Below are 12503 nucleotides of genomic sequence, written 5' to 3'. Positions count from 1 at the left end.
AGTGGTTAGGGCTCTGGACTCTTGACCGGAGGGTTGTGGGTTCAATCCCCAGTGGGGGACACTGCTGTTGTACCCTTGAGCAAGGTGCTTTACCTAGATTGCTCCAGTAAAAACCCAACTGTATAAATGGGTAATTGTATGTAAAATAATGTGATATCTGTATATCAGGGAGTCCCAGCTAGACCTGCTGAACTGCTTACAACAGTGCCAAGCTGCTGCCCGACAATTGCAACTGCAGCAAACGAGATGAAAAGGTGCCATTGAACCACTTAACTGGCAACATTCCACTTGAACTGGTGAAATCGGAACATCCCATTGCAGGAGCCTCTGGCAATATGAACCATCAATGTTGCAACACCTGTCTAAAATCACCCCATTCGCAGGATCCACTGACAGTATTAACCGTCACTGTTGCAACACCTGTATAAATAGGAGGAGGCTGGTGCTGCTCTCTGCAGACTGAGGAAGGGAATCCCACAGAACAGCATTAACATGGGTGAGTGCACATTGTACAATGCCACAAGTACACTTGTATCATTTTATTAAAAGACAGTGACTTGATGCTGGGCGTATTGTCATAAGCAATGTCAAAACTGAGCAATGCAGAGCAATTGTATAAAAGCCAGTGCATTTCAGCAGAAAAGGGGAACAAACGACATTATCAGACTCTCTAGTTTAATGTTTGTTTATTTTTCACAACAAGAAAAAAATAATCATGTAATGTTAGAAAATTGTAAATAAACTTTGACGTGCTCCTACACTGCTTCTTGTTAGCAGATTTACTGTATGGGGTGTATTCATTATCACACCTGTATGATTTACTGTATGGGGTGTTTTCATTATCACACCTGTATGATTTTATTACAAGACAGTGACATAATTCACAGTAAATGTATAAAAGTATATTTCAGCAGAAAAGGGGGGAAAGACTATGTAAATTCAACAGGTTTTTTTCACAACAAGAAAAAATATCTTGGTATACTACAAAAGGGTGATTAAACGCTTAAGTGACTGTACATTATGTATTTAGACAAGTTCTACACGAGGACTGAAATAATAAAACAAGGAAGTACTGTAGCATTTTCTTTCAATTGTTTGTTTCCCCTCTCCTCCCAATCCAAACGGGTTCCTGTTGTACTCTTCTCCTGCGTGTACTAATGTATATACAGCTTTCATGTTGTGTGTGTGTGTGTGTGTGTAAGTGTGTTACTGTTGTATTGATACAGTATATCAAACGCTCTCCAGTAGTTCTGACACCCTGTTTTTCCATAAAGCCTGTATTTATGGAGATGTTACGAAGATCGACACCACTGGTGCATCAGAGAAAACAGCAAACCAGGACAAACTGACAGTGAAAGGTGGGTCTACATCACAGCAGAAACATGCACTTCAGCTAAATAGAATCAAGTATATGTGAGGAGTATAGGGGACCCACTGCATCCTAAACCATTACGTTACCGTATAATAATGAAAGGTTCAATAACAAACCTGTTTTCTGTGTAGAATCTATTTGATATTAAGTTCATTTTTCTTTTGAAATTTAAGGGACTTCCAGATACCTATCTTTGATCTGTATGTTACAGTAAAATCTATAAAAGGAGAATATATATGCCAATGTTCAACCGATTAAAAGTATTTTTGTTATACACACCTATGATACTTTAAAAAGCTTGTGGTTGTAGAAACTCTCTTCAGGGATGCATGGAAGCTGGATCACTCCACACACCCTGACTTTCACCTGGGCTCAGGTGGGACTGGCTGTGTCTGGATCACTCCACACACCCTGACTCTCACCTGGGCTCAGGTGGGACTGGCTGTGTCTGGATCACTCCACACACCCTGACTCTCACCTGGGCTCAGGTGGGACTGGCTGTGTCTGGATCACTCCAACACCCTGACTCTCACCTGGGCTCAGGTGGGACTGGCTGTGTCTGGATCACTCCAACACCCTGACTCTCACCTGGGCTCAGGTGGGACTGGCTGTGTCTGGATCACTCCACACACCCTGACTCTCACCTGGGCTCAGGTGGGACTGGCTGTGTCTGGATCACTCCACACACCCTGACTCTCACCTGGGCTCAGGTGGGACTGGCTGTGTCTGGATCACTCCACACACCCTGACTCTCACCTGGGCTCAGGTGGGACTGGCTGTGTCTGGATCACTCCAACACCCGGACTCTTACCTGGGCTCAGGTGGGACTGGCTGTGTCTGGATCATTCCAACACCCCTGACTCTTACCTGGGCTCAGGTGGGACTGGCTGTGTCTGGATCACTCCAACACCCTGACTCTCACCTGGGCTCAGGTGGGACTGGCTGTGTCTGGATCTCTCCACACACCCTGACTCTCACTGCTACACCCCCAGGCTGTGTGATGTAACAATTTTCAGCTTTACTGTAATTATTATTTCCTATGCCACGAAAACCACGCTTCACACAAATTAGCTACTGAGCTGTTGAACTTGAAAAGAAAGGCTTAAAATATGAGGCCAGGGCTCTTGTCAACTATACCTGTGCTAAGTCTGCCTGCTAGTTTCACACACCCTGATCAGCACTCATCTTGGAGCAGCTTGTGAAAGTTTACATTAGGCAGACCCAGGATTAGTGCTAACTGGAGGCTGTGAAACAGTGTCTTTCTTTGTTACTCAATCCTTATGATGTCTCCACCCCAGGAGTGGCTGCTTCTCATAAGTTGGCAGAGCATGACCTCGCCAACATGAACAAGTACAAACCGCTGATCATCAAGGTGGGCCGAGCTCAGCAAATGGACCCGTGCGTCATCGCTGGCATTATCTCCCGAGAGTCGCGGGCCGGGACTCAGCTCAAGGATGGCTGGTCAACCGACAAGAAGGGCTTCGGGCTCATGCAGGTAGGAGGAAATAAACAGGGGGCTGGTGTAACAGGGCAGAGACTGGGTGGAAATCGGCGACCCGCACACCACAAGGGAGTGTCTGAAACACTATGCAAAAGAGCCGGGCTCGTCTGCATTCGTGGTTTTAGAGCTTTTAACCTCATCTCATCTCACTGACGAGACAGAATCAATCTGATTAAAAGACCAAAACCAGAAAGCAATCTGGATGACAGCCCTAAACCAAGGAATCAAACTATGGTGGCCAAAGAGTTTTGTTTTATCCCTATAGGAGACAATATTGTCAGAGATCAAGTCTATGCTTACTGGCCATTATCTCGAAAATAGGTTTTTAATGTAATGTTCTCTGAGACTGTATTACCTGTTGAACTCTAGCAGTGTAACAGCAGCATGCTGTATTTCCTGAGTCACTGCTGAAAGCCTGTCATTGCAAGGGAGAGGCTGCAGCCAGCTCCCAATCATCCGCCTGCTAGCAATCAGATCTGTTAAAAAAAGGAAGAATCGAATCAATAACCGCTGGTTTCCACCAGGTTGACATAGGAACCATTCACAACCCTGCAAAGCCATGGGACGGTGAGCAGCACCTTACTGAGGCAACCCATATTCTGATTGACAAAATCAATCAGATCAAGAAGAAATTCCCAGGCTGGCCTAAGGAGCACCAGTTCAAAGGTACAGTATACCTGTCTCACAGGACACATCTCCCCATAGTAAAACCACAGCAACGTGAAATAAAGCATAGGGAAAGCATGGTAAGGATTGTTAAGCTTTGTAAAGGAAAGCAAGGTATGGTAAAGCATATTAATAAACATGGCAAACCAGGGTAAACTATGGGAAATGCAGAGTATAACCAGGGGAAAAGCATGGGGTAAAACTACAACAATACAGTGCACAAATACCATGGTAAAGCTGTATAAGGGTCAGCACAGAGAGTAGCGAGTGGTACAGAATGCCAGTGCAGTGGAGGACTGAAGAAGCTGTGTGTATTCCTGCTATCAACTCAATCTGTTACCATTGTTAGGGCTCAAGAGATCCTGGGGTGCAGCTGTTTTTGATTGGCATGGAAGCTGTTCACAATCCTACTTGCTTCCTCTCTTATCTATGTGCTGAACACTTCCTTTTTTGAGCATCTTTTGCCAGGGCTCTTAGTGGTATCTGGGGTACCATTATCTTTATATGGTATTTCACCAATAAAATACTGCATTCGGTATTACTGAAAGTAACTTAGTTTAAGTGAACACTTTGCCTATGCTGGCTTCTGATGAGTTTAAAAAAACACTTGCTTTGTTATTACTGCTGATTGTATCGATTCAGATAAAATGAGGTGCTGCATCTGGAGTCAACTAAGTGACCTGAGAATACTGCATTGCAAAAGCAGTGAGAAGCTTGTAGCTCAAGCCCATGAAAACCAGTAAACCAGTACCAATGCTATGGTAACTCAAATAAAAGGGTAACGGTGCTGTTATTAAATTGATTGGAAACAAAGCTGAAGTCCAGTCTGGTCAAGGTTACTTGATGTATTTCAGGAGGAATATCAGCCTACAATGGTGGAGCAGGAAACGTCCGCAGCTATGATAAGATGGACATCGGCACCACTGGGGACGACTATGCCAATGACGTTGTTGCCAGAGCCCAATGGTTTAAAACACATGGATACTAAAATAAATAGAAAAGGAGCTCTGTGTAGCAGACACCCCTCTTCTGAGTGCGTCTCCTCAAACCTATTCATTTAGCCTTGCCATTGAACTGTTATATTCAATGATTGTAGTGGATCTTCTGTTTTCTAAGTAAGAAAGGTTACAATATTCATTTATTTAGCCTTGCCATTGAAGGGGTGTTTACTTTCACACTATTATATTCAATGATTGTAGTGCTTCTCCTCTTTTCTAAGTAAAAAAGACAACAAATACAGGTCCCTGTCTCTTGTTTTCTTACACATGCAACTTAGCATTAGCAACATTTTCAACATTTTCAACATTTTCATGCCTATTTAATGCCTATTTTCTCAGTGTCACATATATTGGACACTGGGCAGCAGAATGTTAAACTGCGGCTTCCTTGTTCCTAATCACTTCCTGTAGCTGTAGGTCACATGGTTTGATTGCACCTTGTTTTATAAATTAGGGTCAGAATGTCCCGCAACACACAGCGTGGTTAGGTGCCAGGATGCAGCAGTGTAATCCTTACATCTACAAACTGCAACGAACAACTAGAAATGCTGCCAATGATATACCCTTATAAAACTAGGATTGACACTGCTTCCACTACCACAAAGAGAAAACATAAACATACCATTTGGCAGCGCTTAAAATAAGCTTTTAATTCAAGTTATTATTTAGGGTTTTGTTAAAGACACTCCTCTCTAATATTCTCTCAGATTCTCCCCTCAGTGGAGTCCTAGTATATTATTCTGCAATACCATAAAGGCACCAGCAGATGGCGCCTGTTGTTAAGGATTGCTTACTCGGTGGTACCCAATCCCTTTCCAAAGAAAATCATAGGTCAGCTCAAACTTCATTCGCTCAGCGGTGTATACTTTCTCTTTTTGTTGATGTATTTATTCGCTTGAGGGATGCACGTCTGCAGGGATATACTTAACAGTACATTCAGACCTGCATTTTAACTTTTTTTTGTCTTTACTGTAAATTAAAATGAAATGTGAAAAAAAAAAAAACATAAAACAGTCAATCACCCACGAGAAAATCAAACGTAATTAGAAACGTGCAGGCCGGCGCATGTCTGTACATGTATCAGTCTGTCTAGCTAAATCCAGTGAAGCTCTCCTCCTTATAAGGGAAGTGGGTGGTGACGTGTTCTGGGTTCCAAGACTAGAGCGTGTCCAACACTGACTACAAAAAAAAAAAAAAAAAAAACTCATACTGCTTTGGTGGAAGCAGCAGAATATGTGCTTCAAAACAGACTTACCTGTAAGTAACACGCTTTTTAAACAAGTGTTGTGAGTTACGTTTCTTAAAAATTACTATTTGTTGCCGAAATGTATGTCATGGACAGAGAGCGCAGTCAGTATTACTTCCACAGAACCGCGCTGTAACTTCTGTAGGAGAGGAGTCGGCTTGAGTCGCTGAAGCGAGAGAGCAGCACCGCACATCTGGGGCATCAATTCAAAAACAAAGTTCCAGATGCTCCGTTAGTTTGGGCGCTGCGATACGGATTGGACACGCTGGGTCTGCAGTGTGTGCATACACACCTTTATGAAAACAAAGCAGATTTCGCTTCAAGTAAGTACATGGAAGTTTCTTTGCATTGTATTTTGCTTGACCTAAATACGACTACTAGTAATATTTTACTGTTGTTTTTTTTCACACTCATTTTGGTTGTTTTGCTACAATAGCGGTCTGAAGCAGCATACAGTGATGTAATGCAAAATCCGTCATTACCACGCCAGCAGTGTTTAACCCTTTAAGGTACAATTGTGTCTCACTTTCGTGTTTTTGCAACGAGGTACACGAAACGGGGTTTAAAATGTACTGACGGGTTGATCTGCTCATCCAAATTGTCAGTTTCCTCCTTTTGATACTTGAGTCACTCTCAAATGTATTTTTAAAGAAGAACCCGTTTGAACAACTGCCCAATTATTTGTGTACCTTAAGGGGTTAATTGCTATCTCACAGTGACCTGCTTGTTCCTAGTTACAGTGCCCATAAAAATGTTAAATACTACAGTGTCCCGTAAGAGCAGCCAAAACTCTGTAGTATATTATGAATTGCATGTGGGTCCGCCTGCTTCAAATGCATTTGTAAAAAATAAAACCCTGTAAACCAAATCAGTGTGTTTGAAAACCATGCTCCGAGAATGAGGCGGCAGACAAACCTGCCCCCCCCCCCCCCCCCCCCCCCCCCAAAAAAAAAAAAAACAATGGAGAATGAGAGCAATCAATACAGAGCGGGTGGGGGGACTTGGTGTGAAGGTGTCTGTGCTGTTTCCTTTGTTCCTTTAGCACTGCACTAGCAGGGACTCTCAGTGTAAGGTGTCTGTGCTGTTTCCTTTTCTCCTTTAGCACTGCACTAGCAGGGACTCTCAGTGTAAGGTGTCTGTGCTGTTTCCTTTGTTCCTTTAGCACTTAGATGCTTTACACGGGATCTGCATTGATTATTTAACAGCTTTTATTGATAATCGGCAGCAGCCCTGCAGGAGCTCTGTGTCTTCCACTGGAATCCAGAGTGTTAGAGAGCCACAAGCTCCAGAGTGTTCGAGAGCCACAAGCTCCAGAGTGTTCGAGAGCCACAAGCTCCAGAGTGTTCGAGAGCCACAAGCTCCAGAGTGTTCGAGAGCCACAAGCTCCAGAGTGTTAGAGAGCCACAAGCTCCAGAGTGTTAGAGAGCCACAAGCTCCAGAGTGTCAGAGAGCCACAAGCTCCAGAGTGTTTGAGAGCCACAAGCTCCAGAGTGTTAGAGAGCCACAAGCTCCAGAGTGTCAGAGAGCCACAAGCTCCAGAGTGTTAAAAAAACAAAAAATGAAATCCGAGTCCCTCTGTCAAAAGTAGGGCAGAGGCAGGGGGCAGGATGTTGCTGGCTTCAGCGTGACGGTGAAATCTAATTTGTACTGCTTAAGTGAGTCAGGGTGAAAGCTCGGGTCAGGGGTCATGATATCTGCTAACACCTCGGCCTTACCCACAGGGCCATATCCTGAACATGGCACTGTAAACACAATGCAGTGGAATAGTTTAATGACAGCAGTGTGGCCCTGAATGGAGTCAGACCCAGAGTGTCCTGATTATATCAGCCTTGTGTACATGATGCTGTCACCTTTCTATATTTTCAGGTAAAGGGCAGGTCTGAATGGAGTCAGACCCAGAGTGTCCTGGTTATGTCAGCCTCGTGTACAAGATGCTGCCATCTTTCTATATATTCTATAATAATTCTTAGTTAGTCTAATTTAGTTATCGCATCTCCTTCTCTTTATCATGATTGGAATTCTCACAACGCAGATGTGTTCTTGTTAATCTTCTAGACCTGCACTGTGAAAAGAACACTGTTTTATGTGATGGCATGAAAATTCACAAAGAGAGAGGTCTGTATTTCTGGAAGAGCTGTGCTTACTATGGTGGGAAGAATGTCCCGCATAAATGTGCTGTTAATGAAATCTGAAATCTGAAAAGCAAAGACTTAACAGCGTAGTACTGTGTGTTCTATATTGCTGAAGCAGGATGTTGAATGAAAAAATATTATTTCTGGAAAGCTGACGACTGGCAAGTATTGGGAAGAAAGAGTCTGTGTTCTGAGCTGCAGCCTGGTCCCGATCAGGTAAGGTGTGCAGCAGCCAGAGCAAGGAGCTTACATACACTGCACTACCTTCTCAAAGGTATTCACTTCAAACATGAGCACAATATCTTCAGATTGGGACAAACACACCAAGCCACAATAAACAGCTCACAAGTCATTCAGTGCAGTTGCTTGTGAGGAGTCTGAAGTTGGTGTAAATAGCTTTGAGAAGCTAGCCTGCTGTGATGAAACCTGCTTTGTGTTTTTGCTTCTAGAAATAGCTTTGTAGACCTGGTTCTTTGCTTTGGCTTTCATCCAGGCTTAGCCAAATCCCTTACAGTCCCCTGAGTGAAAAGTTCTTTCCCAGGTTCTCCAAAAAACAACCCAAAAAAGAAACTGGACTCAAACACAAGCACAGCTTTTATATGTAATACAGTTGTGCAATGCAGAGCAGCCTATTCAATAGAAATCAAACCGTTTTGAATGTCTTATATGACTGCAGTCAATTGAATGGGGAGCTCTACCTGTGCAAGTGACTGCTCTGCTCTCAGTACCTCTGGGTAGGGTGGCCTTCATGTGCATCGCTTATATAACTGGCTTCTAGAAACAAAAGCGTGACGTCATTTTAAATGAAAAATATACTTCAACACTGATCTTTTATTTGTGTTGGAAAGCTTCTTATCAGACAAAGAGCATCCGTTCCTGTTTGGAAGCTTTTTTTTTTCTTATTTTTGTATTTAGTAAGTGAGGCTGTGATCATCTAGATTGTCTAAAGAAGGTGGTGGCAAAGACACGTATCATGGAGAGCCCATATCCGCTACAGAGAAAGAGTTTTCATTTCTGTATAGTCATATTAACACACTTGCATCACTGTTTTACAACCACAAAAACACAGCAATACAGACATTGCCCAGCACTGAGTTAGCTCCAAAATCATCTGTTTCTGATAACATTCACTGTTCCCTGTAAAACCCCAGTAACTAATTCACTGTCATTAACCTGCAGGGAACCTGCTGCGGTGCACATGCAGTAGATGCAGGAGGCATGCTGAGTGTATGAGGACATTGTATTGTATTAGTTCTGGACAGATAACGATGTGTCAAAAGTGGCCGGAGGTCATGGGGTTAGAGAGAGATCTTCCTGGGTTTATTTGTTGTTGCAGGGCTCCGGGTCATGGCTCGGACGCTGGTGGTTTCACTGGCCTCATGTTTTTCGATTGGCCTGTAAAGCCTATTGGTTTCCTCATCCTAATCAATGGGAGACTCGCTGACCCCAGTGTAAAACACACGGTGCAGTCAGACAATAGCACTGTGGGTTGTATTTGTGAGACACAGTCTGGAATACAGGGCGGGCTGTTAGAACAAGCCCTTCCCATTCTGGAGACAGGCCAGTGGTGTAGGAGGGCCTCTCAAAGTTAGCAGCGACATTATCTGGCTGGTAATTGCATCGGCATGCTGGCTTTGTGTATCTGCGTGTGGCACTTAAGAGGACTAGCAGCGGCTGAACACTGATTCTTCTACTGTAGTGCGAGCGCAGGGCTCCTTTTGTAGAAAGGATGAAGTAAAGAGCAGCTCTCTATGTGTCTCTCTCTTTGTACCTCAATGGAGCATGGCTGGATTATATAGCTGTCTGCGAGGTAAAAAGTAAGTAAGACGCTTTTATTTAAATGTTATTTTATGAAAGAAACAAACAGAAAGTATTGTCACTGTGATGCACCAGGTTTTATGTATTGGATGGGTGACAGTTTCCTGAAGTAAACCTTTCTGTAAGTAGAAAAATATAAAGTAGTATTTTTTGGCCCGCTTGTTAAGTATTTTTTTTCAAAGCTTGAAATGTTTACTATTATTGTCAACTATTCGGTTCCCTAGGTTTGAGATCTCAAATGTAGAAATCCTGTATTAAACCCTAAACTGTCACAAGTCATGTGGTAGTTTCTGTCTCTGTGTGCTTCTCCTATTGTGTTCTTTGATACAGGATAATTGACTGCTATAGGTGTACAATGAACGCTGTCTAAGTAGTCAAAGAAAAGGTGTTATTTCCTAATAGTACTGACACTGAAAGCCCTTCCTGGTACAGTGGCTTAAATTGATTCTCAGATCACTTCAGCATGGATAGGAAAACAGCAAAGCAGTGAACTGTGTCTAAGATGTTGAGGGAAACCGTGTCATTGTGTAGTAGCCAAACTGGGCTCCTTTCCTTAAACCCCTGTCTGTACACAGGCCAGGCTTGCAAAGCGGTTTAAAGGACACAGTCAGAGTTTCATTTCTAAAACCTCCCTTTTCGTACTGATCCGAAGTGGGGTCAATAGTGCCTTTCCTGTGTTTGCCTTTCAGTACAGACCAGTGTACTTCTAAAGTTGTCATTTGACATTGCACAGATAAAGCTGTTGGAGCATTTAAAGAGACAGTGTTCTCTGTAGCACAGCCACGCTATTATTGCATAAATAGGATTTTTCAATGTAAGTTACTGTAATTCCATAATCAAAGCGAGTGTGGAATAGCATTTAACAAGCATTCCTTCCAGCTCAGGGGTTTATGAAGCCTGTTTCAGAGCATGCGTGGTGCTGTCTCAGCAAAGCACTGATCTGGTTAGAAGCAATGAGCTACGATTTGAATTCGCTCCTAATCTTTTTATCTCAGATGATGCTGGATCCCAGGGCTGCTCTTTGTCACTTGGTCTGTAAGCTGTCTATATATTTAGTGCTAAATAGATTCCACATGGGGGATGGAATTCACAACAGTAGCTATACTGTAGCCCCAGGCTGCCAAAATGCAAAATGCTCCTTATATCATTTTATGTTTGATGCTTAAACCCGGTCCTCCTCCAGACGCAGCCCCTGCTTGCGCTGCAGGAAATGCCATAAAGAGGGGGTTGGAGAGTGTCGCGTCCTGTCCTGGCGTCGCTGGTGTTCAGTCTGCATGGCCTGTGTTTAATGGAAGTCATGGGAGCTGGAGTAACTTTTCCAGCTGCCTAGGGTTGGGTTTCTCAAAGGAGTCTGCCTCTCTTCGCAGTAACGCTAACAGTTATTTTGCATGACAGCCAAAATAAGTCCGACCCAACTGAGTGGTCTCTGTAGTTTTAAAATGTATTCTGATTTAAGCGGTAATGTCTGCTGGATAATTGGCCGCGGAGACGGCTGGGTGTTAGACGAGGTCATGACCGCTGCGGAGGACGTTCATGCCATTCTAATGGTTTAAAATGAGTCCTGGAGGCAATGCCACACTGGGTTCAGAGTGCCACTGCTAGTGCTCTCCATGACCTTGCATTTCATTTCTCTTTGACTGAGTGAGGGGACCTGTTTCAGTGGAAGCACATGCAGTAAAAACGAATGAGCAAAGGAGCGCAAGTGTGATGGAAACCTACAGCACCCTCTAGGTCAATGATTCAAAACTGACTCCTTCGATTAAACTGACAAGACAGGATACAGCGTGCTGGCCTGTGAATCATTACCAGAGTTTCGCTCTGCCAGAATTAGCTGACAGTCAACAGCAACAGAATACTCATTAGCTAGGTAGGCTTCGGGAAATGATAGGATCTTTCTGGCCTGTTTTCCAATCCTGCCAATTATGTGGCTAAATAAATCTGGTATTTGTCAATTGCTATTCTGGAAGCATAAGCTTCAAAGCAGTTCATTTTGAAGAAAAACAATTCATCTTCCTAGGCTCCTTATGTGAGGGTGTGTGTGAGTGTGTGTATATATCGGTGTTTGTGTGTTGTTGATTGATTTTGCCACACAGTAGCACTGGGTGTTGCTTGTATGAAGGATTTCAAACTGTTTCTTACTGGTCGTTCTCCCAGTTAAAGGTGACGTTAAAGCACTTCTAAGAACTGTTTTTCTGTTGTTGTAAATTTGCACTTGGCAGAATGCATCTGTACCCTTAGCAAGCTGTTCAGAAAGAGCCTCTAGTCAGTGAAGTATGTGTGTTTATGTAAAGAATTGTTCCCTAAGCTCCTTCTTGAGCTGCTGTTGTTGGATTCTCGTCATAGAAATGGTTTCAATCTGTAAAAACAACAGCAATCAAACTCTGTACGGGATCTCCAGTAACAATGGTTAGCTACAATACATTACACTACAATACATTACACTACAATACAATACAATACAATACAATACACTACTATACACTACAATACAATACAATACATGTGCAGTTTTATATAGCGCCCTTCACACTGTGGCATCCCAGAGCACTGTACAAGGTTAAAAACAACACGAGAGAGGCCATCTGTACAATACAATACACTGCAGCTACAACCAATTATAGAAAGGCACATACAAAAAAGCATGTTTTCAATTGTCAACCAGAATCGAGTTCCACAAACGAGGAGCACAACAGCAAAGAGTTCTGGCTCCAGTTGATTTAAGACAATTGTTTTGGAACAACTGCAGTAAGAGTTTTGCACGTTCTGATCT

At 43.2% G+C, this 12503-nt stretch overlaps 2 protein-coding genes across 6 annotated transcripts in view; both read left to right on the top strand.

The window, feature by feature from the left end:
- The first annotated feature begins 347 nt into the window (after positions 1–347).
- On the top strand, positions 348–4778 carry LOC117430377 (lysozyme g-like). The gene is made up of 5 exons (XM_059001641.1): positions 348–496; positions 1275–1358; positions 2671–2867; positions 3398–3539; positions 4394–4778. Exons 1-5 carry the CDS (start codon positions 493–495, stop codon positions 4525–4527), a joined length of 561 nt encoding a protein of 186 aa, XP_058857624.1. The 5' UTR covers positions 348–492; the 3' UTR covers positions 4528–4778.
- A 933-nt stretch (positions 4779–5711) lies between these two features.
- LOC117430608 (CRACD-like protein) overlaps positions 5712–12503 on the top strand; it is a 28635-nt gene continuing 21843 nt past the window's right edge. For 2 of the 5 annotated variants that reach the window (XM_034050851.3, XM_034050846.3), the window contains exon 1: positions 9514–9732. In XM_034050851.3, coding sequence (XP_033906742.2) covers positions 9698–9732 — 35 coding nt within the window. In that variant the 5' untranslated portion in view covers positions 9514–9697. Of the gene's footprint in view, positions 6107–9513; positions 9733–12503 lie in introns of those variants that run through there. The other 3 variants (XM_059001640.1, XM_034050848.3, XM_034050845.3) reach the window with 3 other exon arrangements.

The sequence above is a fragment of the Acipenser ruthenus genome, chromosome 26, assembly GCF_902713425.1.
Source record: "Acipenser ruthenus chromosome 26, fAciRut3.2 maternal haplotype, whole genome shotgun sequence".
Classification (NCBI taxonomy): domain Eukaryota; kingdom Metazoa; phylum Chordata; class Actinopteri; order Acipenseriformes; family Acipenseridae; genus Acipenser; species Acipenser ruthenus.
Note: the sequence above shows the minus strand (reverse complement) of the source record. Positions and strands in the feature narration are given on the sequence as shown.

What these genes read in the sequence shown, in the direction of transcription:
- LOC117430377 (XM_059001641.1), top strand. An exon ending in GGACAAACTGACAGTGAAAG is followed by an intron (nt 1,359 to 2,670) that starts GTGGGTCTACAT and finishes TCTCCACCCCAG; the next exon opens with GAGTGGCTGCTTCTCATAAG. An exon ending in AGGGCTTCGGGCTCATGCAG is followed by an intron (nt 2,868 to 3,397) that starts GTAGGAGGAAAT and finishes GGTTTCCACCAG; the next exon opens with GTTGACATAGGAACCATTCA.